Source organism: Salarias fasciatus, chromosome 20 (genome assembly GCF_902148845.1).
Source record: "Salarias fasciatus chromosome 20, fSalaFa1.1, whole genome shotgun sequence".
In the NCBI taxonomy this organism is placed as follows: Eukaryota; Metazoa; Chordata; class Actinopteri; order Blenniiformes; family Blenniidae; genus Salarias; species Salarias fasciatus.
Window position 1 is genome coordinate 22,566,170 of NC_043764.1, and position 27,896 is coordinate 22,594,065.

The 27,896-nt window shown below is 42.8% G+C and overlaps 1 protein-coding gene across 3 annotated transcripts; it reads left to right on the plus strand.

Moving 5' to 3' along the window:
• Window positions 1–2,889: 2,889 nt before the first annotated feature.
• Window positions 2,890–27,573, plus strand: prickle3 (prickle homolog 3). Of its 3 annotated transcripts, XM_030119864.1 has the most exons (11): window positions 2,890–3,076; window positions 10,490–10,572; window positions 20,300–20,483; window positions 20,715–20,828; window positions 21,534–21,671; window positions 21,916–22,119; window positions 23,612–23,798; window positions 24,692–25,036; window positions 25,144–25,422; window positions 25,535–25,903; window positions 26,152–27,573. In XM_030119864.1, exons 1-11 carry the CDS (start codon window positions 3,035–3,037, stop codon window positions 26,586–26,588), a joined length of 2,382 nt encoding a protein of 793 aa, XP_029975724.1. In that variant the 5' UTR covers window positions 2,890–3,034; the 3' UTR covers window positions 26,589–27,573. The 3 variants fall into 3 exon arrangements, with proteins under 3 accessions (XP_029975724.1, XP_029975723.1, XP_029975726.1); XM_030119863.1 differs by lacking the exon at window positions 2,890–3,076 and having other exon boundaries at window positions 10,375–10,572; XM_030119866.1 differs by lacking the exons at window positions 2,890–3,076; window positions 10,490–10,572 and adding an exon at window positions 16,141–16,196.
• The last annotated feature ends 323 nt before the right edge of the window (window positions 27,574–27,896 follow it).

Below are 27,896 nucleotides of genomic sequence, written 5' to 3' on the forward strand. Positions count from 1 at the left end.
ACATATGGCTTTCTGTTGGAAGAGAGAGAGAGAGAGTGACACTTTCTCAAAATGCACTCCTTCTTTGCTTTAAAAAATAACAAAAACAGAAGTTATCAAAAAAAACAAAAAAGAGTTGAACTGCGTCGGTGTTTGCGATGAGCTCCAGCACCCGGATGGATGGATGGATGAACTTTTAATCCTCCCTGTCAATTCTCTGGAACTCTAAATTCTCTAAAGGTGTAATTATATCTGACGGTCTGGTGTCTTGTCCTGGGTGAACACTTCCTTCACAAACAGTCATTGGAAACTGGCTCTGGCAACCATGAGTTAAATAAAGCTGTACAGAAAATGGAAAGCTTGGACAACATTTCTGAAAATTCTTGCGTTGTAGCTTGTATTTCTATCCTTTTGTCACTAGATGGAAGCAGTGTGTCAGCCATGCCTTGCATATTCAAAGATTAAAGTTCTTTTTAAAGCGTTCCAGTAACAAAGAAGTTGTAGGTGTGTTCTTCATCAGATTTTCTATGTTTACAAAAGACTACAAATGACTGTTTTTACCTGACTGCAGGCCGGATACCGGGGGCTCTCCCCTGATGACCTCATGCAGTTTTAGTCTGCTTTCTCTAATCCCATCATATTTTTCTCCCCATTGCAATATTACTGCTATTACTGGAGGCAGTTAATGCATGCAGTCCCCACTTTTCATTCTGAGATTACATGATGCTTCTGAAAATCCTTCTCTACTTTGTGTTGTGCAATGCTTCCTTTCAATTGTGGTAACAACATTTTTATGACCCGTGTCATTTTAAAGAGCTGCAGTGGAATGATAATCCCTTCTTTGGGTCGGCGTCACACCGGCTGCCATAACACTATTTCCCTTTTGAACAATAACTCTCAATGCAAACACACCTGTGTGTAGATTTCCTGTTCAAAAATATTTATTTAGGAATATTTACCACAGTGGATGACATGTTCCATAAGAGGGCAAAAGGACACAAAGGAGTTGAGTGGGATGAATGATCTCAGAAATTAAAACATACCAATAAGAGAGTTGACTCTGGTGATTGTGAAACTTCTAAGGTTTTACAGTGAAACATTTTGTCTAACAAAGAAATCTAATTTTCATATATGTCTGCGTGTTTTCGTAGTATTTTATACACCTTTCTGGTGATCATGAAGTTATTCTTGTCCACACAAAGTTCCAAAAGTAAAGCCTGTCTGTGAAATATGTATTAGATGATGAAAGAGTGAGTCCTGTCTGAGTCAGACTACTATTTCATAAACTAATATTCAAAAAAGAATCTTTTTACTGGAGGTCAAGACTTGACCTTCAGTACAGTGTAGATGAATTGTATTCAGTCCTGTTTGTGACAGGAAGGCTACCTGGCATAAAAACTCAAAGTGTGCAGTGAAAGGTGCAACAAGCAGTCAAGTGGATCTTCTTTTGGGGATTTCTTACAGAATATCTAGAAAGAAAGAAAAAAAATGCTGAATGTGCCTCAAAAGGTCAAAATATGTACATCTCACCACAAAAACAGGAGAGAATATATATAGATTTGATGTCTAAACTTGCCTGGCAATGTGTGATGTGGATGTATTGAATTGTGTTATAAGTTATAAAAGGATCGATCGAACTGGTGCTTTTGTGGTCAAGGTTTTTGACATGCTTGAATGAATTTAGTCTCGTGTTTTGAGAAAAACAAAATACATAAATGTAATGTTTAGATTACATCGAACTTGCAGTGAAAAAATACCGAGCATTTAAGTAAAGATGTACATTGAGTACTAACAAGTCGATGAAAAGTTGTTTTTTTTTTTAATGATTTCAATCGAATAATCAAATTTCTCTATATTTCAGATTTAATTTATGTTATCTGAAAAGTATTTTTTATTCGGGTTGTCATAGTTTCAGTTCAGTTTGAAAATCAATATTAGTAGTTGTAGTATTTTACACAATTGCATTTTTCTCATTGCTTCATGAGAGGATGCACACCGGAACAGTGTTAAGAGCTCTCGCCTCACATGGATTCAAACAAAATCTTTCTGTATGCAGTTTGCATGTTCTCCCTGTGCATGGGTTTCCTCCTGGTACCCTGTTTCTCCCCACAGTCAAAAAACATGCAGATTAGGTTAATTGGTGACGCTAAAAGTGCCTCTAGGTGTGAGTGTGAGGGTGTATAGTTGTCTGTCTCTTTGATCTTTACTGTGTGATTGATTGGAAACTTGTCCGGGGTGTAACCTGCTCTCACCCTCTGGGAATTTCTCTAGACCCCTACAGAATAAAGCAGGATGGATGGGTGGGTGGATATTTCATGGGGGTCACATGTTGGGGCCATAATTAGCCTAACACTATCAAAATTGGGGAGTGGTTGCTAAGAGGTTAGATAAGTGAGCAAGTGTTCAGAGATTTGCAGGGTTGAATCCCACTGCTGACAGCTTTCTGCTGGGGTTCCCTTTGCAATCTCCGGATCTTTGCGCAAATAACAGATTCGTTATTAGAGGACCGCCATCGGTAGGTCGCGCATATCGCTCAAAAGCGTTTCATATAGACACATGTGAAGTCCCTTGTAGCCTAGGTGAAGCAGGGGCCAAACTTTGAGGCAGTTTTCTGTCCTGGAGGAGAAGCAAAGCTCGGGCTTCAGCAAATTAAGAGGAAGTGCTTTATAACGTCAGTGTAAAAGCAGATCCGGTGTAGTTTTGAATAATAAAGCTTTCTCATAAATAATCTTCCCAATAGAAGTTATGATTTACACAGCTAGTGTAATTTAATGTCGTAAAATTACTGTTTTCTGTTCTTAAATTCTGAAAAGACAAACATAAAATTGAATGCGTGTTTTATTTTGAAATCTCAAGCGGAAGTGCATGTCTTGGTAAAGTGAACTTGTCAAATCTGATGCTGGAGTCGGACTCGGTAGTTTGCTGGGACAGACCCAACAGAGCCCGGGTTGGTCTCAAGGAACCAGCACATAGTTTATCTCTGAGTGGTTTATTTTCCTCTTCTTCTTTAGTTGTTTTCCCTGAACGCGGCGTGTTTTAGCGCCGGACCGCCGTCATGTTCCTGCGGGGGTCTAAAAAGCGGCGGTCCAATCGCTCGGTAAGTCTGCGTTTCTCTGCCGTTTATTCATCTCTTTTTGACTTTCACAAGTCAGGAGGAGAAAAAAAACCACTTGGTATCTCTTTTTAAACAGGGCTCATGCCGTGGGAATGTGTTTTCGGCTTGTTTCCCGACTGTATTGTTGCACACTTGATATGAACTTGTAGGAGATTGAAGTTAACAGTGAAAACAGCCCGAGCGGAACTTCTTCCCACCTTCACCTGGCTTTTGTTCCCACAAAATGCTGTTTTAAACAGAAAATCGCCTAAAAAAAACCCATAGTGTTACTTCGCTGTTGTGTGTATCATAAAGTGTCCACATTCTTTGTTTCTGGAGTCATGTCTTGGCCTCAGGTGTAGTCAGGAGGGGTGAGAACACGTCATTAGTCAGTACCTGAAACCTGAACACCTCTATTACCGCTGTCAGCCTTTTATTTAAACAGCAGCTGCTGGTATGTGTGCATTGACTACTACAAATAAAGCAAAAAAACACCCAGCTGTGTGAATATGAAACATCTGGATCTGCAGCTCACCTCTAAAAAGCCTAGGTGACTCCCAGCTGCCATGACACACTGCTATCCCTGCTCTAATGAATCACTAACTTTCTTTCTTAATGTTTCTTATAATGGAAAACTAACACCTTCAATGATCCTAGTTTAGTGGAATCAAGTGGCTCAATTATTTTGGATTAAACTACACGTTTGAAAAATTCTTCAGAATTTTTCCATCTTTTCGCCACACAATTATCCATCCATTCATCCATCCTGAGTGCTGGTAAAATGAAGGTTAAATAAAAAGAAAACTAAAATCACTGCTCCACCCTGTGGCCTCACCACATAAATAATTCTTTAATTAAAAAAGATAGATCTATTCATACAGCAAGTATTTGTTATTTGCAGGATATTTGGACCTTCACTCATAGATCCATATGTCCAGAAGCATACAATTAAAGAATGTTTTTAAAAAGTGCATATTACTGCATAAATCAAAGCCAGTGCGGTATTGATATTTTTTTTCCAATCCAACCAATGAAATGTCATCGATTACTTTCAAATGATGACTTAATTTTCCATTTTATAAATGGGAGTTCTTTTTGCAGAACTATTGAAAGTGAAGATGGTGTGATACCAGACAGACTTACAGTAAAGATAACTTGCCACCTTTTAAACGTTTTGTATATTAAGTGAACAGTGAATGTTTTGTATTTCACAGGAAAAGGCCACCACCTTTATGACCATGTAACTGGCTTCATGATTAACTATTGGAAGTAAAACTACTGCTTAAGCTATTTTCTTTTCACTAATATGTTATTGATCACTTTTGACTGTTAAAAAATACGGTAGTGTATCCTTTGGGTAACTGTTGAAAGTCAGCAGTGTAATATAAATATAAAGGTTTCTGGTTTAAAAACAGCTGCAAAGTTTGTTTTTCATGTTCTGTCAATGTTATCTCTGTCAGGATTGTGTTAGAATATCAGTTAATTCTTGATGGATTTTGCTCGGAAAATTGGTAATGACTTAATGGCCAAACAAACTGTGTGGCTCTCAAACATTCAGATCTGCAGTTCACACTGGAATACTCTGGGTGAATACAAGTGAAAACACATTACTCAGCCTGTTATTGCTCTAATAGTTGGCTTCTTAATTGATTTGTTGGTTGACTGAAAAGTAATTGCCAGCTTTTTATGTTTCTGTAATCTGCTAATCTTCCTTAAATAGGAATTTCAAATTATAAAAGGAAAACCTATTATTGTTTTAATGATTAGTTGATTAATTGACAGCATTTTCAGTTGGATTCCTTACCTACTAATCAGATCCCACGTTTGCAAACATTTATACTTTGTGGCTTTATTGTGATTTTATCTGTACGCCAGACATTACTGTACAGTTTTCACCTTTTTGTGAGACCAAACAACTAATTGCCCAGTCATGAAAGTAATCAACAATGAAAATGATCCAATAATCCTCGGTTGCCACACACTCGCCAAGTTTCACTTCACATACTAGTCTTGTTTGCAAATCAGATTACATCAACTTTAGCCGAACGTTCATAACATTGAGTCACAGTTTGAACACACTGTGCAGTTTTTAGTGTTTGATGTGTAATTCATCTAAGAGCTAAACAGTATATTACCACACGGGACATCTGTTCTCACCTACCACAGACAATACGCTCACTCAAGTATTGATGAGTGTCATCAATGTTTCATGCAACACTCTCATTACATCTGAACTGGAAAAGTGAGTTGAGGGGTTGATCGAGCACTTTGGCATGAGTGTGGTGGGCAGTGCTAGCAGCAGCAGATTCCATTCAGGTTATCAATCAACTTCTTGAGTTGAATATGGCTGTTGAATATTTCTGTCTGGAGGCTCTGTCGCCCCAGCTACAGTCACACAGCGCCTTGTACAGGAATAAAACAAAAAACAGACGATATTTTTGGTGGCGACTTGCGAGGTCACGAACAGTTAATCTTTCAGTCAGCGAGTCGCACACATCCCCACTCGTCAAAAAAACATTTCCATTTATCAGTATGAAAACAGGATCAAACAGAGAGGCCGAACTTCCGACTGTACTTCCAGTTGTTTTCCACCGTTTGATGTTTGAGCATCAGTCTTTTAGTAGGAGTGTTGTTGAGATGTCTATCATCTCAGGCTATGAGGAACGCTTTTTTAAACAAACAGCTTATCAGTTAATTAAAAAAATGCACATCAACTGACTTTATCGTACAAAACAACGTATCCTGTTGGTGAATATTGTTGGATTTTGCCTCATCAAAATGTAACGAGCAGAGGTGTGTTGCCCTGGAGGCTGTTTGTTTGATCCTGTCGAGCGGGGAGAGGTGCATCTACTCTGCATGCCATGACAGAAAAGGCCCCCAACCTGTGACCTCCCATGTTAATGTTTAATCCATCCAGCACCGCAACTTCAAGGAGAATGACACTCATTTGTCTTCTGTAGTTCAGGGAGAAGGCTTGCCTTCCCGACGCGACAGTACTGTTTACTTCATTGCTCAAAGGAACCGATTCAGGTGTTTCCCTGGCTTGCTCCTCCATTAGCTGGTGCTCTCGCGTGTTGTTGCCAGATAACAAAGCGGGGGGACTTTCAGTTTGTCCATTACCTGGTTACACCGTCACTTGGTAGCGAGAGAAAGCTCAGTCAAACCAGGGCGGCGACACGTCGGCCAGCCCTCTACTCCCACTCCATGAAGACAAAGGAGCTGATATGAAAAGTCTGACGCCGGCAGAAGTGCAAGCACGTGAAGAGACTTGAATTTGTATTATTTACTTTATCCACATTTTGTTTAGAAGAACCCGACCAGCGCCACTCCCATCACATCCTTCACTAACAGCACAAAGGAGAAACCTCACTGTCAGCATTCAGACTCGATGCATTATCTTTTGTGGAAAACTGGAAGAAAAACATGAAACTCTCAAATCTCAGAGTGGCCTTGTACAATACTTTGCTTTTATAAAGAAAAAAAAAACACAACAACTAGCAGTGGGAAATGTTTTTTATAGTTGCATGATGAGCCTATTTGAAGAAAACTACTTTTTTCTGAATGTATGAAATTCTGAATATCATACACTTGATCTTCCAAAAAATGTTTTTTCTTGTGAACTCTTTCCTCATTTTGCTTTTATGTCAATACTGTTAAAAAATAATTTTCTTATATAAAATACTTTTCTTTTATCTGATGTTGATTAATTGAGAAAACAGTGGATTAATCAAGCCCTGAGCAATGACTAGTTGCTGTTCTGTGTCACTTTACCTGAAAAAGCCAAGAGCATTGACATTTCTTCCGCAGCTTTATCGCTATGAATATACTGTTTTAAATTAATGTTATACTTAAATATCCATCTAATTGAATCCACTAAATGTGGCATCATGTTTCCAGACCCCTTCAGAATGATAGCCAGGGAGGAAGTTCTTATGTCAGTTGTTGCTTTAACAAAATATTTCAAGTGAATTCAAGGCTTTTCCCAGGATTCCTAATCATTAATTACGTCACGGCTGAACCCGTGACAGTCTGTCCTCAACTGACTGCACTCTTCAAGGTTAATTTGTTCTCCCAATCTGTCTTTATTAAACACAGTCCAAATCAGCCCAGGGATAAACGAGATGGCATTGGTTGCAGTTTTAATGCTGAGGTTAAAAAAACAAAAGTCTTAACAGGGGAATGTTACTGATGGATCTCTGAAGGGTTGAGTTTTCTCTTTTTAAATATTTCTGTATAACTGATTTGCAGTAAAGCCTGGCACTTCTTCAGCCTTAAATTAATATATAACTTTTAAATTAAAGAATAACGTCACTTTCTCCGTTGGCCGACAAATCCGTTCCTCTAATGTACACTAAGTTTGTTGAGTGTGCGTGGTGCTGTGCAACACAATCAATTAGCTTTCACTTCATACGCTGGAAGGGAAAAAAGAAAAAGAACCTTTTTTACTTCTTGCTTGGTTAATCCACCCTCATAACAGCAGTGTATCATATGAGAAGTGTGTCTGGAATGGTACTGATTGATTTAGTTCCATCAAGAGAACGACTGAGAAACTAAAACAACTTATCTGAATTATGTTTTGTATTTTGAAATCAGCTTTTTCAGTGTCAAAGGAGAAACAGTAGACTTGGACAGGCCTGAATGCAATGGTGTGACATGTTTTAGCCCTTGTAACTTTTCCATTGTTGAAACATGACTTATTACTTTTCTTTTGTGTTATGTTCCCGAACTGATTTCTAAAAGTCGATTGGCTTTCCTCACTGGCCGATCACTCTCTGTAAGATCAAGAGTTCCAGTGTGTGTTCATTTGCTTAAGTTGCAGCTCCAGAGAATGTAAAGGAAATACCAGAAATGCATTCATATGAACAACAGTGAAAGCTTATTACTATTTTTTTTTTCATGTGTGATTATGTGAAAAAGTTGATCTGTCTTGAGAAACGCCGTTGAGCACTGGCACATACACCGCGCCTCAGTTCTGTTTCACTTAAAATATCGGGTCGAAGGGTGTCTGAAAGCGTGAAGATATAAGGTGTCCTTTCATTTCTTCGCCCTCTGAATGGAGAGGCAGTAACACCCTGCCGTATCCCTGAGTGTGATCAGCTCAGGTCGGCTACAGTTTCCAAGAGCGTTTTCAACCCGCAGCTTCTCACTTTCATTCTGCGTAACCCCAATCAGTGGAATATTTAGACGTGTAGCTCCACACCAGTGTTAAATATAAAGACATTTTGTAGTGTGCGTCTCCTTTTGCTCAGTAACAATGTCAGTGTGACAAATCAGTAAGTCCGTTTTAAGACAACAATAACCGAAAGGTTCACTCACCCAGAAGTCATCTGCATGCTTCATTTGAGCGGCTTTGTCACCTTTCATACCTGGCTCCCATATCAACAATCCAAGCGGTAATTATCAAGACAGATCACAGCATGTTCCCGTGTTAGACTATAGGGCGTACAGTGAGGCGTTTAAAAGGACATGCAAATTACTCTATTATGGAAAAGTATTTAGTAGCTTTAGAAATACGTGTAAATGTCAAGGAAATATCCTAACATATTTACTCTTGAAGCCATTGCCTCACTGTTTCAACACAACTTCTTCTAATGAAAGGCATAAAAATGATTTAGGACAAAGCATCTGTGGATTTCTCGTTTCAAAAACAACATCCCACAATTATCTGTGAGATAAGCAAAGCAGACTCGGTGTGGACCTAATCAGGGCAATGCATGACGGCCCTTAAATGTGTCCATAAAAGCTGGTGCATGGAAAAACAAGCTCAGCGTGTACACTGATGGTTTAATTGTCGCAAAAAAAATAATAAGACAGGTGAGCAGGTATGCACAGGCACCTTCCTGCATCTGCAGTTTATTGCCTTGCTCGTAAAACTCAGCGTCGTCTACCGTGTGTTTTTGCGTTGGGAGGTAAGATTTTATACATACAGCCTGCTTTAAAGGAGGGGGGGGGAAATCATTGTTTCTATGTACAAAGCAAATGCAAAGACTGTGGAGTTTTAATGGTATCTCACTGAGGGGGAAAAAAAAAGATCAAGCCAGCGTTATGTACTGACAGCTTATTCACCAGCCCAGTGAGAAGCTCTAAGTTTTCTGTGGAAAACATTAAACTTTCCACACAGAATGCTGCAGCGGTTCTGTAGAGAAACAGAACGGAGGCACAGTGGCTGCACAGAGAGGGAAAGGGTGCAGCTCTCATCCTGTGTTTGCTTCCTTCCTCTCATCTCTAAAAAGGCGGCCTGCGTCTGCGGCGGAGATAGATGGGAGGTATGAGGGAGTTGTTTTAGTGCTAAGCTGTGGAGTCGCCTTTGGCTTAGTCCACTGCTCCCCTCAGCACTTTTGCTTTCTGTATCACTTCAGAAGTCCCAACATGGCATTCTTTCAATTCACTAATGATTATAGATGTGTGATTGAGCTGCTTTGAACAGGTTTAAAAAGGTGCACCAGTGTCCTGTTTTGAAATATGTTGGTTAACGATAAGGGGATCTCCTACTGTTAATGATTTTTGTTAAAGGTGAATATGACAAGAATAGCTATAAAATACCTGTTCACATGACTGAAATATTTTTAGCCATTTATCTCAATTTCTTAGGGATTTTTGGACTGCTTTACCGAAAACTAAAGCATACGCCTCGCTTTAGTGTCATGTTTTGCTCTATTTTAGGCACATAGTGTCCCTTGTGTCCCAGACCCAAAGCTCTTCCAAAACATGGCTGACCGAGGCTCAGAACTGCCTGTGAATGCCTCCTGTTCCTGCTCAGATGTACTACTGCTGCTGACGCTCCTCTAGCAGATGTCCAGCTCACATGACACCAAGACATAGAACAAATTTTAACTATTCGTCTCAGAAATTATGAACGAGCGCTTAGAATCGATGAAAAACTCCAAATATACACAAGCAATATTACCAGGCGCAGCTTTAGTTGCACTGCAAGTTATGCATGTCTCTACATTAGACAGCTAAACTGCATGGTAACAGCTAGTATTATAATACATTTTTTAAAAAAAATGGTTATATTTGCTGTCATTATTTCAGCTGACCTGCACTGCCCAGGGACTCCAGTCGGTCTCTGTCTGCACAAACTCACACAGCATAAAGACAATGTGGCATTTTGATTTTAATGGAGGTCGTCCCTAAACTCTGCATGTGACGTCAGTCGGTAATCTATAGGCAGCCCATACTGGACCACGCCACACACAACATGACAATCGCTGAAGCGATCGAGGGGAAGAGCATTGTGCTCGTGGCTTAGGTGGACATGCCCTCTCAGCATGATGCTGGTGCTTCTGCGGCTCTGCCAGGCGAATACTGTACGTCCTGATGCTGTTATTGTAACCTGTGTTTTGTGTGGACGGTATGAATGTTTCTCCAGAAGGAAATGATGTGAGCCGCTGCGTCTTTGTGTTGTGTTTTCAGCAGGAGGAAGAGGACCCAGACAGAGGCCAGCCCTGCATGCGCTGTGGAGACCAGTGCCCCGGCTTCCGCGTTCATGGCTGGAGGTATGAAGTGCAAGAGTCTTTAACGTCTCCAGGACTGAGTGTGAACTTAGCAGGAAATGTTTGTTTCATGCTGCTTGTTCACCTTTGGTAAATTCAGTCCTCCTGGTGGCTTTTGGATCTTGTGTAGCATCTGATTTTAAATTCAGAAGCAAGAGCAACAACATGTGATTTGAACCTTATAATTAAAGTAAAATGCCAAATCCAAGCAGAGATGGCACAGCACTGAAATGGTGGAAGTGTTGTGAAGAACGAGTCAGCAGCAGTTTTTTTTAAGGACTGATAAGTAGTCGCGTGCAGGACGGCGGCTGATCCATGATCCACACACACAAACCCATCGCCACGCATATGTACCTTGGATTAATGGCGAGGTTGCTATAAGAGGGTTAAAGACCGTTTTACTGCTCCTGTCACTTTAAAAAGAAACAGCTGTGAAGTAAAACTTCACATTTAAAAATACAGTCAGGATGGTAGAACAGCTGACGGGGATATCCCTGACTACTGAAGGTGTGGAGTCAGTATTTTTAGCTTTCTTCATTTGCATCATAACAGTGTTTTCCCCTGCCTTTCCCCGTGTCCCTCAAGATCTTACAACACTCTGAACTTTCTTCCTGCTGCTCTGTTTCAGGTTTCTGCAATATGTTTCATGCTTATCTGGTAAAATCTGGTTGTGTCTTTTATATTTGATCATGGAGGAATATATGTGGTGCTGTAGCAGCATTCTGTTGTCATACAGTGGCATCTAGTGGTCCCGGATGGTACTTACATACTTAAATTCATATTTTGACATAGAAGTTGCTTATATGTTGTTAAAAAGATGACATGACCAGCCAAATAACTAAAAAAGTGTTATTTATAGAGCAGAGAACATAGTAGTTAGAATGAAATGCCTTTTATTTGTAAAGGTTAATGGGTTGGCTGAGGATCAGCGGGTAGAGCAGGAGGGTTGTCATCCAGTCGTAAGATTGATGATTTGATCCTCCATCTTGCTCTGTCCATCCTGCCTCAAGCCCAAACCTAATCTGTCTTTCATCCAGACAGAAGTGTCAAATTTAGAACTTATTTTTATAAGTTGGACCCTTGCTCCACTTTTTATTGAAGCTGAGCTTCAGTGAACTTAGCATATGGAGCGATTGATTGACAAGAAACCCCGGTGTTCCTGCTGCCGTTAGGATTTTGACATGTATGAGTCGATGTTGTATAGTAAACTTAAAGTAAACTGTGGCTGCACAAGATCTGCCCCTCAATGGGATAATAAAGGACTCTTAAATTTCTGTAATAAACTGGAATGCTACAGAATCATGCTTTCCTGAGGAAGTGATGTAACTTTAAGTCAGGATTTCAGAGCTATGAGGCAAATGGGATTCTGTATCCTACTCTGTCTGATGGACACAGAAGCCACAGTTTGACCTGGATAGAATTAATGATTCAAAATTGTGATGTAGTCTGAATCATGGGTTTTGTGATCTGTGATTTCCCTTTAATTTGATTTGAGTGCAAAACAGAAATATTCACCATCTGTCACAAATGCACAACATTGTCAGCACATTATTAGTGTCAGCTGATATCAGCTGCAAAATGAATTAGTTGTTGACCCAGAAATGCCCTTTTTGGTGATCTACCAATCTTTAAAGTTCAGCTTTGGGGTTCTTCCTGCTTGATTTGATATATTGAAAGTGTATATCACTATTAGTTGTCTCCAATAAAAAGTTTGTTTTTGCTGCAAAATCTGTGCTAGTTTGTGACCGGATTGGTCAGAAATTATATATGTTGTGCCTCTGCAGCAAGTGTGTGTCTGCATCTGTCTGTATTTGCCTGTCTGCATGCTTCAACATTGTTTCCAGTGGAAATCAGCTTAGCTGTGATCCGTGTACGTGATGTGGACATCTATACATGGTGGGTCAACAAACTTAACCCAGCCAAGGCTCCATATGATATGCGGCCAGCAGATCAGCCTTTCTGACTCCCCCGTCATAAAGAATCAGGACTAAAGACTAATGAGTGCCATTAAGCCCAGATGTGCACAACAGCTGCATTCACTTGACATTATCTTCATGGGAAAACAGAAGCACTATAGAGAAGCAGGATTACCAATAGTCCTCTGGTAACATAAGCAGTGTCCAAGCTGCAGCGATTTAAACCTCTGACCTCTTCCTCTGCCATTCCAGTTTTTATCCTATATTATGCCAGGAATAGATTCACATGGAGCGTTTGCTGACAAACACTCTCAGGTTAAAAGTCATTTTCATTAGTTCAAATCAACTGAGTGGTTATCTGGAAGTTTTTAGAAACATGAGACAGCCTGGTCACAGAAGAAGGATTTATTTTTATCATTTTCATATCATTTGTACAGACTTTATAACTATGAGTCTTGTCTTGAAACTTTAATATCTTCCTCAAATGTCTTTGGTTGATTTCATATTTGTCATTTCCCCCTTACCAACAGTGTGTTTTCACTGTTTAAGCCAGTTCTTTCTATACCTTTATTTGTGCCCCCTCCATGCTTTATTCCTGCAGTGTATATCCAGCTGGCTGGGTCTCTTGGTTAGTCTAATCCTGTCAATCACGCTAATAAGATTAGGCCTTACTGCTGTGATAGTAAACCTCTCGACCACTTCGTGCCCCCCTCTGTCTCCCTGCTTTTGGGTTTTCAAAGCAGCTTTCCTCCTCAGATGACTTTTGTGTTTTCATTTCATCAGTTTGTATAATATGGAAAACAACTTCAGATTACTCATGGTTATTTGTGTTCTCAGCACAGAACAAGCAGCGGCTCATCTGTCAGAGCGGGCGTCATAATGGAGAAGATGAACATGGGAACATATGTCTACAAATATGTCCCAGTGTTTCTTTGCACTTTCATAACTAGAGTTGACAGTCTCCACACAGCTACATGGAATACAAAGTAAAGTAAATGTAAATTCTTTCTTAATACCAGATGGGTGCTGCGTTGCTGAAACTGAGAGAATAAAACTTAAAGAAACAAGACTGTATGCTTTTTGTAACCAAAAGGCTGTAATTGTATCTTGCGAAGGTTTTTTTTTTTCCCAGTTCTGTTCCCTCTATTCAGGCCAAGACAAAAGCTTAGAAGTTGGGATGTAATCTGAAACACGTGTGCCGCGCTCTACCTCCAGCCACTGTACACATTGATGTGTTTACTCTGTGTTTAATCTGTGTAGTATTACCCTCATGCTGCAGTTTATTGTTTGAGTTTTTGTCTGTGCATTTCACTGATCAGGAATGACTTTGACTCAGCAGAGCTGAAGGACAAATGTCTCGCTTGAAGCCTCTTAGTTGATCCTAGAGAAGGAGTAACATGAAATTGATTGAATGATTAAGATTTATAGGGGTGATTTTTTTAAAACCCCAGAGTCTGGTGCTAATTGCATCTCCCTTAATAACCAATTTAAGGTCACACCTTCACTGACGGAGAAGATCCTGCAAGTGACCACAGGCTCAGCTGCCGACGCTCGCTGAGAGGGAAGTGATCCATCTTCATCCTGAGCTTTTTCAGATGGAGCTTAATCTGAGGTGGGAGGCAGATGGTGCTTCCGCTGCCCAGCAGCAAGTGAATTAAGTTACTTGTGACCCACAGGTCCCCACCGCGCTTCAAACGTGTTCACAGTCACCATCATTATTAGTCTGGCCGGCCATGTGGCAATCCCTCAGTTACAGATAAGTGGCAGAGAGTTATGGGACGAGGCCCATCTGTTTCTTAGAGGTAGAACCAAGGAGGCGTCGCTGTCTCCCGCGCAGTCAGCCTCATTTATTGATGAAGCTGAGTCTTATCATATGGCCGCTTCACCATACACCCCATCAGTCTTACTCACCCTAAACATCCTTATTTATTCAGGGAATGCTTGATGATTTGACTGGTTAAAAGTTAGTCATCTAATCAATATAAAGTGTTGCGTTACGATCAGTTGTTTTCATTATTGATTAGTCTGACAATTGACCTCTTGATTTATTGTTCTGTCAATAAATTACGAGCAAACGGAAGCGGCAAGGTGACATGTTTAGACCACTTTCACTATCTGACAGTTCAAAATTTAAAAAGTTGCTCGTTATATGTGATGCGATTTTTCTTCAGGATTATCGCAAACTGACAGTTAATCCTTATCTGTGATCACCGAGCATCAAGGGTAATGTAGAAATTGACAAAACATAAATATTCATTCATGTAAAAGACCATAAACCCAGCTGATCAGATCCTAGTTTTTTAGCATGGATTGCTTTATTTTCTTTTAATTTGCAAAGAAATAAGATCATAGCTTCATTGCATCATTGCAAAGAAATAAGATCATAGCTTCTATAAATAGAGAGCTCAGGGCTGTGAGTGTGTGAATAATTAAATAATATGATAACCAAGGGTGGTTGTTCTTATACCATATTATGTACTGGGAGAAATCCAAGTATAGGTTAGATGGGGTCCAGTGCTTTACCTCTTTGGAACTCCTCAGACTCTCATTTGAAAGATGAGCCAGTGTTACGCTGATTTGTGGAAGGTTTTGATGCTGTAGTTCAGTTTAGTGCAGGTAGGCGTGGGTCATGGCCCCTTCAACTGGACGACATAAGACCTCAGCGTTTAATCCCCGATAGCAGATTTCATCACCACCGTTCATCTTTCATGTTTTTCACAGTGTGTTCTCTACCTTTATCTTACTCTTCTGCACCATCAGTAGCCAGAACTGTGAGTTTGCTGTTTATAAAGACTCGTCTGGAGTTCCATCTTTTGTAACCAGATACAGTCGTAACATAAAAAAGGCAGTTCTAACAAACAATTTAATAATCCCATGAATATGCTTTGCCTTCACTTTCCGGTTTTTATACTGAACTGTCGATCATCTTTTAAGCATTGTTGTTGATATAGAATACGTCTCCAGTGAGTGACTATATTCAGATGAGCTGGTTTGAATTGGGAGCTGTGTCGTGACTTGAATAAGCCCTGCTGCCTGTTTGATATTCCACCAGAGACACTTTGTTGTCATGCATGGCCATCTTGATCACATAATATGACAAATGCTGCACAGCAGAGCATTGCTCATGGGCTCAAAATCTGCTCCTCTTATTTCTATGATTAATACCTGCATCAAAGCCACAGTCGTCCATCTGTTGTGAGTCAGTCGCAGCAGTTTATTCGGAGGAGAGCAGACGCAGTGAGTTGACTCTTCGTCATTGTTACTCGGATTGTGACGTTCCATGTCCTCGGTGGCAGCGTGAGTAGATTGTAAGACTTAATTAAAAACCGGGAAAAAAAAGAGCATTTCGTTTCTGCCTTACCTCCGTCAGCAAACATAAGAAACACATGAGCTGGTGTGTACTTGTGAGGGAGTGAGTGGGTGTTTTGTGTAGTGTGTGTGTGTGTGTGGATGTCGCCGGCGCTGTGAGACCTTTTGTTTGAGCCCACTGTCAGGACGTAGGAGGGTGGGAGTCGTCGGGGGTGGCGGGGACATTGAAAAGAGCCACTCACACAGAGGAGTTATCACATGGGAAAGAGCCGCTATAGAATATCCCGCTCCTACTGGCAGCCAGCGACACAGCCGGGGGCTCCGGGAAGCTTCAGAGGATGGACGTCTGGATGGGACACCGTCACCAGGACAACTTGGAGTGATTTGTCATGATTATAGAAGGTAATGAAGAAACAATAATTTACGGTTTGAAAGGGCTAAAGGGGAAGGAGACTGAAACAGTCATTAAAGTGGGATCTGTTGGTTCACTGAGTGATGTTACTCTGTACACGAAGATTTATGTGCCGTTGTTAAGTGTCTGTACAGGGGCTATTGTTAAACTGCTTGTTTATAAAGTGTGTATGCTGTAGTCTGTTCGAAGTTCAGCAGGCAGCGATTTTATGTCAAATGTCTCGTTTATTTAACATTTTAAAAGAAAAAACAAACATACCAGAGAGTAGTGGCTCATGTGTCTCCAGCTTAACTCGGAATAGAATCAAGCCTTCACAGGATGTAATGAATACTCAACAAGAAGTTAAATATCTGTAGGTTTTTGTTGTTTAATGCAAGTTAAAGTTTGTGTAGTGTGAAAATGAAGTTCTTAATATCTAAATATGTATTGTTCTTTATAATTTGTGATTCTCTTATTGGAAAGCTATCTCATGCTCTTACTTTTTCATCTGGAGTTTTAGTGAGTCCTGTCATCATACCCAAGTTGAATAAGAGCGAAGTGAAAATGTACAATCACCAGATGTACCAACCGTCTCACTAACACTGTTTTGGGCCAGCCGAGCAAATTTAGGGGCAGATTGTGGATTCCTCTCCGAAGCAGCATCTGTCATGTCTTCTGGTGTTTTGACACATGGTTGGATTTAGCGTAGTTCAGTCCTGTTAGACAGACACAGTATGCTAGTTTTTCTGTTGCTCTTTTCATTTCACACGTCGGGTGTAACTTTTCGATCAAGGGAACATCTGGAGTAAAGTGAAAAATATATACCAGACAGGCCTTGATCCATGCAGTTACATGATTAAATAACTAATCAACTGTTTGAACATTAAGAGTCAAACAACCAGAAAAAAAAATCACGTCTAAATCTGCATTAAAACTTCCCATTTTGTCCAGTTTTCACTTATTAGATGCAGACATCTCATGGCACCTTCACAGAGGAAACCTCAGCAGTCCTAACTGAGCAAACACAGACAATAATGCAGTAATGGAGAGGGGGAGACTACATTGAAAGAAAAGTCTCCAGAACCAGACTGGAAGGAAGTGGGTTAGAGGTAGGAGAGAGAAGAATAGAACGGAGACAGAGAGCAACAAGTAAACAAGCAACATGACATCAAGCAGCAGAGTGATCCACTGATGCAGATTTGATGGGAGAAAGATGCAGAGATCACAAACTTCCAGTCCTACCGGCCGAGATCCTGCAGAAGGATACACAGCCAGAGGACAGAGACAAACTTAATGACATGGAATCGTGACAAATGAATGTTTGGAACCTTTTGTAGCTTAACCAGAAAACGGTCCCTGGTGAGCCTCTGTGACTAAAACTGGGAGTTGGTTCCACAACAGAGGAGTCTGGTTGTTTAAAGTCCTGCCTCCCGTTCTGCTTTTGCAAACTCTTAAGAACATAAGTTCCTGCAGTTCTACATGCAAGTGGCCAGTATGTAACGTAAACCTGCAAACTTGAATTACACAGGCTCTTCGCTGTAGTTCTGTTAATGAACTGATTGACAGCAGTTTTTTATGAAACACCTTTAAAGCAATGTTTTTTGCTACTCGCATGCGTTCTTTCTGCAAACTTTTGCCCACAACATTCAATGTATGTTTGGTTAAATCTCAGTGTGGAGCGCTCCATGTTTTTCTTATTTAACCCTATTAGCGCTAAATGTGGTTGTTATCCAAAGAGGACAAACTGGCTTAGTGGCGCCGCATTAATAATTGAGGAGGACAAGGCTCTGCCCAGCAGGATTCAGTAAACTGCAAGGATGAAATGGCCTTTTAAAAATGTCACGCTTTGAAGTTTATTGAAGTCATGATTAAACATCCACATGCAAAAAAGAAACACAGGGTTTTAGAGATGCCTCCTTCGTGTCTGCACAATAACTGGACCGTGCACTTTATTTGGGTTCTGCTTGCAGTTACCGATTCGGATTGTAGTCGTTAGGCTTTATTGTTTGTAGAAAAGACGTAAGTGGAGAGGTTTTGGCATGAGCACAAAGCAGACTTTGGTCAGACTCGGTCCTGCAGGCAGGATTTTCTAAAGAGAAAAATCTGCACAAACAGAGGCAAGATTTGAGACGTCCCTGCATTCTTTCGTACCCCAAATTCCTCCAAATTGGCACGTCTCTCACTGACTGCAAGTTGCATGCGAGGGTTGGCACCTGCAGGTGATTAAGGCCTTTTCCAAATGCTTTCATTATGGACACTGATGGGTATGGGTTGGACGTCATGGGCACGGGTGGGGTGAGACATGGTGCATCTGCCATCTGGTGCCAAAAAGCCAAATCTCTGGCTGTGACGGTATATCCACTTACTGTACATGTCAATAGAGCTTCAGAGCTCAGACCTTACATCCGTCTTCTTTGCCATTTCATCCAGTTGAAGGTCCCGGAGAGCCGATCGAATCCTGACCGACTGACGGACAGCGGGTCCGGAGTAACCAGAGCAAACCCAGACATGCACTGGGAGAACATGCAAACTCCACTCAGAAAGGCACATCAACAACGGCACAAAACAATATTAATGTTTTCAAGTTGTATCTTTCCGACATGCCATCACAGCTCCCATAGTGAAGTATTATTTTTGTCTATTTTGTCAGTAATTACCCACTGTCGGTCGAAGAGAGAAAAGCACGTTAGCATTAGCATTAGCATGCAGTTGTTGCCAGCTGTCAGAAATTTTACGGTGCGATTATTTATGAGATGACTGATTAGAGGAGGAGCGCTCATGCAGTTTTACGAGCAGTGAAGTTGAAGCTTTTTGGTGGCGTTGGGGGGGTTGGGTGCTGGAATAAATCAGCTTTGTGCCTTGTGAACTTGAGCCACAAGTGCCAGCTGGCACGCCGTTATGCAATCGCACCAGAGATGCACACATGCGCTACGCGCCGCATATGGCCGCGTCGTGGTTTTCACCCAAACACACGACACCCGCTCGTCGCGCACACACACACACACACACACACACACACACACACACACACACACACCTCGGGGCACTTCGTTCTGGCTCCGCCGTTCCCACACACGCGGACACACCCCGCTGCGAGATTGAATGTTTTGAAGAGTCCGAGGACAACGCGGGGTGTAATACGAGGCCGGGGGAGATTATTGCTCCCATCTTCACCTCCCTGGCTGAACGGCCTGGGACTGACAGCTTGGCTTATGTCAGTGACCTCGTTTCCTGCTTGTCTGGTCAATAAAGCGAGAGCAGCGCCGGTCCCGATGCAGATCCTGCGCGAGGACGGCGCCGACTGTTCAGGCTTTGCTCTACATGATGTGGACATTGTTTCTCTGTGATCTAGTGCTCCTTATCAGGTTATGACTGCTGTCGTTTTAGTGGTTTCTGAACGCTTGGAGCCTTGTTGAGTCAACCTGAAGAATGTGTGTAGACAGGTTGGTGATGTGATGTCTCCAGCACAAAGGCTGTTCATAAATAAGAGAGTTACGAGCTGTGGGAGCGCCCAAATAAATGTAGGGTAAGCAACAGTTATCGCTCAGAGAGTCCTTTTGTTTGTTTCGAGGAACTTTAAGAACATATCTTTATTTGGGATTGATGACAGGGCGAAAGGAATGACTCATTGTTTTTAGAGGTTTGTTTTTAGTCTTTCGCAGGCAGTATTTTTAAATGTTTTCCAGCTTCTTCGGGTCTCCTTCATGATACTTGCTTGGATTATGATCGACTTTCTTTAGGTCTGGCCACAGAACCCGGAACCTTTTTTCATATTCTCAAATACTTTTTATTAAATTAAGTCTGTTTATTTCTATTCGATGAGAGAACGAACGTTTGTCTAATTTAAATATTCCAAATGTATTAAATAAAGTACTTCCTGAACAGCTGTTTTCTTTGACCTGAATTCAGCTGTTTTTCTAGAAAATTAACCCAAAGATTTTTTTCCTTTCCATGTATTTTTATCAGGTTTACTCATATTCTCTGTGAAAAGTCAAAGTGACACGGATCAAATCTTAAATCAGCTGCAATCCTTCAGCATATTGCCGCTCAGTGCCTGAAGCACCTGCACCACCTCGTGGGTTTCTGACACGCGCCTCGCCGTCTCTCTCCATAGGAAGATCTGCGTGCACTGCAAGTGTGTGCGAGAGGAGCATGCCGTGCGCTCGGTGCCGGGGCAGCTGGAAAAGATGATGACCAAGCTGGTTTCGGACTTCCAGAGACACTCCATCTCCGACGACGACTCGGGCTGCGCCTCCGAGGAGTACGCCTGGGTCCCGCCGGGCCTCAAGCCCGAACAGGTAACGACTGGAGCGCAGACCAGACGCCGAGTCGAGACAGAAATTTAACTTACACACACACACACACACACTCATGACGCTCACTACGTGTTCACACACAGGCTGAAAGAATTTGATAAGGTGGAAGTTTAGGGGGAAATGTGCAGTGTTTTGATTTATGTCACTTCTGAATGTAATTGAACATTTTTTTTTTTTTTTTTTAGTCATTTCTATATTTGTGTCCTCACGCAGGTGTATCAGTATTTCAGCTGCTTACCAGAAGACAGAGTGCCTTATGTGAACAGTCCAGGAGAAAGATACCGAATCAAACAGCTGCTGCACCAACTTCCAGCCCACGACAGCGAGGTAACGTTCACCGTCGAAGACTGTAACCGAGAGGAGGCAGCGCGGGAATTCACGCCGGTTTTAAACTAGAATGGGTTGTTAGAGAGAGAGAAAAGGATAAGGAGGAGAGTGACAGACAGTTCAAAGTTCACATCTGATACCAAGCTAATCAATAGGCTGCAGATTTCATGGAGACACAAATTCTGAACTTCCACAGTTAGGAGAGGAGAGAGAGCACAGTGTGTTATTCACATGGATGTATGGAGAGCGAGGGGGAATGAAAAACAAATCTCATTAAAGAAGGAAATTGTCGAGGCTGTCCTGAGCTCTAAACTAGCCCGAACTATACACTTTATCAGATAGAAAAGTTTCAAGACTGATCTTCAGAGACTGTTAGTACCTCGAAACGGAACTTGGAGCAGCTCACAAGAGCTGAAAGCTCTGCCTCCTGTTTTATTTTTAGAAATTCAGTCTGAGAATGAGGCGTTCTGGTGGCCTGATGATGATGCAGAAGAGATTTGTAAATGTAGTTTTATGATATTTTGAAAGATTAGATTGTTTTTTTTTTTTTTGTATTCGCTTCTTTCTTGATTTGTTTTAAATCGAATGACAAATTGTGTTTATAAAGGTTTGTTCATAAAGTAGATCATCTCTTGTAGCCCTTATGGGAGCCACGAAAACGGTCCGTTTGTAGCCCTGCAGAGATCTGTGTGTGTCCTCCTGCAGCCTCAGTACTGTAACGCTCTGGATGATGAAGAGAAAAAGGAGCTGCGTCTGTTCAGCCAACAGAGGAAAAGAGAGAACTTGGGCAGGGGAGTGGTCCGGCTCTTCCCTGTCACCATGACCGGAGCCATCTGCCAGCAGGTAAAGAGCTGCTTCTTATCCAGGCTTTTAAAACTGGAGCAGATTGACTCTCTGGTATGAACTTCGGTGCTTTTTATAGCACGAATATATGCTTTTGGATGCTATAAAAATACTCTGGAGTCATGTAGACCGCAGGAAGTGAAGGGCATATTGCCGTACAGCCTGCAGCATTTGCCGTTTGTTAGAGAGGATATAGTCTCCAGCTCCCACCCCCCTCACTCCTCGCCCGCCTCTGTTTTTCCAGTGCGGCAGACAGATCTGCGGCGGAGATATAGCGGTGTTCGCCAGCCGCGCAGGTCAGGGCAGCAGCTGGCACCCTCAGTGTTTCCAGTGTGCCTCCTGCAGCGAGCTGCTGGTGGACCTCATCTACTTCTACCAGGACGGACAGATCTACTGCGGGCGGCACCACGCTGAGCGGCTGAAGCCGCGCTGCCAGGCCTGCGATGAGGTGACCCCTGACCCCGCCGTGACGCTACTCTGCACTGATGTCACGAAACCTTTCAAAAATAGATAGTTGTTCCATAGTTTAGAGATGGTTTTACACTTTTTTATGGGTTCGCTTTGATTCAGACGAAAGATTTTGTTAGTGCAGTCCATCTGTGGTGGTAGAAAAAGTAGAAAAAAAATACTTTTATAAATCATGATGAACCTTTCTGTGGTGACGGTGGTCGGGACGGTTCATCTGAACATGCACACACATCTTTTATCTTTTTTTGTTTCAAATTAGAAACTAAAATATTTATTTTTCAGTAAGAGACTGACTGGACTTTACATAAATCACCAACACTTCTGTTTATGACATTTAGTTGGGAAGGATTTAAGTTTTGAAACGTAAACAGGAAGTACCAACATTCACCTATTGTTGATGGAACTTAATCAGTCAGAAATTAAGTTCTGCAGCTTCAGTAACCTTGTCGGCAAGCTGAACTCTCACGGTTATCCCTCTAGAATCCGTCTTGCGCCGCTCGCACTAATGCGCTCGGGCTCGGACTTTTTTCGGTCAGACCAATCACGCGTCGTTTAGGGCGGGACATGAAGATTTGAAAGAAGCACGAAGCGACAGACTGCTAATAATATTAGCAATGGCTAGCGAAAACAATGGATGTCCCGACAGAGATTAAATCTCTTTTGGATAAATCCTGTATTGCGTCTTTGAAAAACGATCAGCAAGAGGTTTTTTCTTTGCAGTGATTGGCTGAAACCAAACATGGTTGGGCGGGCGCACTGTGTCCTTCCGTCCAATGAACGCAAAGAGTTCTACAGCAAGTCCCTCCTTCCCCGAACGGATTTGCCGAGTTAAATCCCAGATTGACATGTGAAGCAATTCGTTGCTGCACATGTCAATATGGCTTTTGCCAGGTTACAGCTTCAGTGTGAATAACTTAGTGCCAGCTGTCTTAAAAGTTGAAAGAAGTAGCAAGTTAGTTTGAAGATGATAAGGAAAGTACAGATAATTGTGTTCAAAAGTAGCTAGTAAAAGTAAACCATTATCATAAAAGTAACCCCAAATCAATCTGAATCCTTTAACAGTACAGAAACACTTCATTCTTGCCACCGCTGTGCAGTAGCAGACATCCAGCCACTCTGTTTATTCCTTTATATGTTTCATTATCTCCCAGCGAACCCTCAGCTGGTAAAAATCCCCCAATAATCCCTCAACGGCATTAAGCGCAGCACAGACGTTTTGGCTTAAATCATAAAGTCAGACGACAAGCGTGGAAGCCAGACTCATTCCAGTCACACTTCTGCTCTCAACTGCAACATATTCATAACTTGTCGAAGAAAGAAGTTGAGGAATGTGAGGAACAATGAACTTGTAGAGAAAGATTCCCTGAGGTTTCTCCTTATCTCTGCACACGACTTGTTATCACTCCTCATCACTGTTTTTAGATATTCGATCGTCTTCCAGCGCACTGACCTCTGCGCCTCTCCTTCACTAGATTATTCTCGCGGATGAATGTACGGAGGCGGAAGGACGATACTGGCACATGAAGCACTTCTGCTGCTTCGAGTGCGAGGCTGCGCTGGGCGGCCAGCGCTACATCATGAGGGAGAGTCGGCCGTACTGCTGCTGCTGCTACGAGTCGCTGTACGCAGAGTACTGCGACACCTGCGGAGAACACATAGGTACCGATTCACTCTCAGGAAACTCATTAACACCAACGGCTTTTATCAGTTTGTACAGTTTTCTTCGTTTTTGTTTGATTTTTCACAGTCTGATATCGCAGATCACCGTTACCTCAAGTGGCTTTACAACCGCTGTTAGCGGACATAATCGTATTTGTCCAACACCAACAGCTGCTGAGTATTTATTAGCCGTGTGGAAACAAAAATAGATTAAAACTCCTTGCAGACTGTTATGTAAACTGTTGTTTGTAATTTAGGTTTGAAATGTTTGACCAGATTTGTGAAAGGTGTCATTTCTTTAGTTAAGACGATCTTCTTCATTTCCCCTAAATTAATTTCTGATTAGATCTCCTTGTTTCTGGTTTGTTATAAACAGTCTGACACACTAAATTCTCGTTTTCTTAAAAGATATTAAAAAGCCTCAAACTGATCTGAAATTCAGAACGTTTTGTTTGTCAGATTGTTCTGAAGTCACTGTTCACAGATGAACTGCAGATTAAATTAGACTGCTTTCATGTTGGATTAAACAGGTTCATGAACGTCTTCAGCTGTTTTCAGCTCCCTCGTGTGATCTGTGCCGTCGGAATTTCATTTGCAGGGCAGCGTGAGATCAAACATCCCCAGAGAGGAATCAAAGCAACCTTTTTTACATTTTCAGATCGTTTAATTTCTAAGCAGCTTAATAACCTTTAAACACAATAAATGAGTCCATTTAAAGGTGACATGTATCAGGTCAGACTTTTTCTATTTGTTTTAATTCCAGCTGTTTGAATTAAATCAATAATATGCAACTATATGAGTATGTAGTTCTTCTTCTGACAAAACTAAATCTGGGTATAGATGCAAGAAAAAAAGATAATTATGTTTGTAATCGTATCAATATTTCCCCTCAGGCATTGACCAGGGCCAGATGACATACGAGGGCCAGCACTGGCACGCCGTGGAGTCCTGTTTCTGCTGCGCCCGCTGTCGGCTCCCTCTGCTGGGGCGTCCCTTCCTGCCCCGCGCCGGGCTCATATACTGCTCCCGGCCGTGCTCGCTGGGCGAGGACCCCAACAACTCGGACTCGTGCGACTCGGCGCTGCACAGCCGGCCGCCTCACCCGGGCAGGCGGGGAGGGACGTCCGAGAAGCACCACCAGCTGCAGCAGTGCGGTTCCCCTCTGCAGCCACTAGAGGGCATCAAACCCATCACAGCGCCTGCAAAAGACTGCATCCACACTGCAGTGGAAACCAGAGGTGAAGACGATGCATTATACATGTCCCATTCAGTTTAAATATTCATCCTCAGAGGATGCTCTCTTTTTCTTTATTTCAAAATGTATATTTACTTTGCTCCTGTCAAGGTGTCCGCTGCACCGCTCCCGTTCAGAATGGACTCGGTTCGCCCGGAGGGCCGTCCCATCCCAGAGGCTCCTACTCACCTCTGCCACACATCCATTTAGGAAACGGCTTGGGCCCGTCGTGGCCCAGCGATGTTCCGCATTACGCTTTACTACCCGGGGACGGCGGCGTCAAACCTCCCGCTGGAGGCCTGCAGCTAAATGGACTGACTAATTCAAGAAAAACCTCAGCGAATAAAGACTGCAGGAACTGGGTGGAAAAGACGAATCAAGTTATGCAAGGTATCAGGAAAAAGTTACTTTAAGATGCTCTAAAAACTCCCCCCAAAAAAATGAATCTTTAATAATCTCATCCCAGTCTCCTCACTGCAGTGTTTTTTTTCTTTCTTTCCAGCGTTTCCTCCTCAGACAAACTCACACATACACCAGCGGGTTTCTCCCGACTCGCCCCCCGTCCCACCCCCCCTCCCCGTTAAGTCCCGGGACTTGACGCCCGGGGAGGCGCCGCCTGCGAGCCTCCCTCAGCAGGAGATCAGACCCCCGGACTCTCCGCCGCCGCTGACTCGCAGCAGCACGGCCAGAGTCAGCTTCAGGGAGCCAATCAGCAGCAGCTACTCGGTGGAGGAGGACGAGGACGAAGACGGCAACGAGGAGGAGCCGAACGAAGGCGAGGAGAACGAGCCGGAGGAGGAGGAACAGCAGGGGGGCTTCGGGAGCAGGTTGCATCTACGGAAAGGCATCCCGCCACAGATGGATCTGCTCGGTAAAAAAAAAAAAAAAAAAATTTACTCTTGCATTTTTGGCTCAAATGTTTGGCACAAAGTTCATAAGATCAACATGCAAAATAAACTGATTCATTTATGAAAAACAGTGAAAAGAGTGTGAAAGTGTGAACAATTTAATCCAACTTCCAGCTGAAAATGAAAGTCACAAAAAAAATCTTCTGAAATAATTGAGAGAAACTGATTTCTGTTCATTCTGATTGTTCTCATCGTGTCCGTCCCCCACCAGACGGTTCTTCATACCAGCAGCGCCACCCGAGGCGAGGGTGGAGTCGATCCCGCGCCCCGTCGGACCCCGCCCTGCACCCGGGGCCAGAGAGGCGCTCCCGGCGCTCGCGGCCCGAGCGGCCTCAGCTGGACACTCTGGACTGGAGGGAGAGCCTGGGCTCCTCCAGCAGCTCCGCCCTCACCCTCCAGCCGGGCCACTGCAAACACGAGGACTCCTGCTCCACCTGCTCCTCCTCGTCAGACTCGGAGGAGGAGGGCTTCTTCCTCGGGCAGCCCATTCCTCTTCCGCCGCACCTGCGGAAGCAGCAGCCGGAGCAGGGAGACCGGAAGGAGGAGGACGGCAAGGAGAGAGACAAGGGGCTGAGGGGCAGCTTCAGGCGGAGGAGAGCGCACAGTCTGGGGGCAAAGGACAAAGATAAAAACTGTGCCATATCGTAGCCCCTCCACGGATCGCAGCACAAGCACACTGCGTGTTGTTTCACTAAATGACGGGGCACAAGAGGGACTGACAGCCGTCATTACTCTGGTGTTTATCGGGTTTACGACGGTGACCGAGTGCTTGATCCAAAGGTGAACCACAGCTCAGCAAAGGGAAGCGCAGTAAACCTCCCAGGAGCCACCCGCCCGGTGTTTATGCTGTTGACTCCACATTGTTCCGCTTCGAGGTGCTGCGGCGTGGAAAATAAGTACTGGGCGCATGAATCATGTTTGAATGTAGAGCGATTGTTTGTGATGAGGACTGAGACGTGCTGCAGTCAGCCTGAACGCCGAGGACTCTGCGGTGGAGCGTCACTGGTGTCAAACCTCCGGCCTCAGCAGGGACCCAGGAGCCATTTTAAGACACTTTGTCATTACAACTCTAATGCAAACACACTCGGTCCTCCACCAGCACCACTGACATGTCTGGACTTGGTCTGGATTCTGAGCCGGGAGCAGGAGAACGTCCCTCCTGGAAGTTTTAAATTACCCGAATGATTCAGCCAACAGCACCGTAATGACAATATTTACATCAGCCAGGGAACATTTCCCAGCTAAAAACTGTTACGACCGGCCTCAGACTGGCTGGAAGGACCAGAAGTTTGATCGTGATTAAAGTTTTCTAATCATTTATCAGTGATTTTAGATGGCGTCGGTTACAGATCAGATCTGGTGCCACATAAACCAGCGGCAGACTCAATATTATTCAGCATCAGGGCCGTTTTCAATAATAGGCAGGTGGTTATAATGTTATGGCTCATTTGTGTGTTTCCTAACTCTGCTGTAGCCGTTTTTATTTCCTGTGCTCTTACTGTGCAATTGTTGGAGGCCGTAGAATGTTTCAGTCATGTGCCACGGGACGCAGTGTTGTGACAGTTCCTGCTGTTTGAGTGTTGGAGGCTTGATGTATCGCTGTCCGATGGAAACACTGCGCAACAAAAAAAAACAAAAAAACATTGTTGGAGTCTGTAATCGCACTTGACTGAAAGGTCATCTATTTTTATATTCATGGTGAAGGTCACTGCTCTTTCTTATCTGATGTGGGGTCCAAGAGATTTTATAAGGACTTTCCATTTTTTTCTGATTGTGATGTGTGTAAACGTTTTAAAGATGTATCTTCATTTGTATTTAGCACCTTCCAGACAATAAACTGCAACTCAGAGTGCCTCACAAGTGACTGACTCAAAACACCAAGTGGAAAGAACACCTGCATGCACACACAGCTCCATTTACAGGTGCAGGGTTTGTTTTTTGTTTTTGTTTTAAATC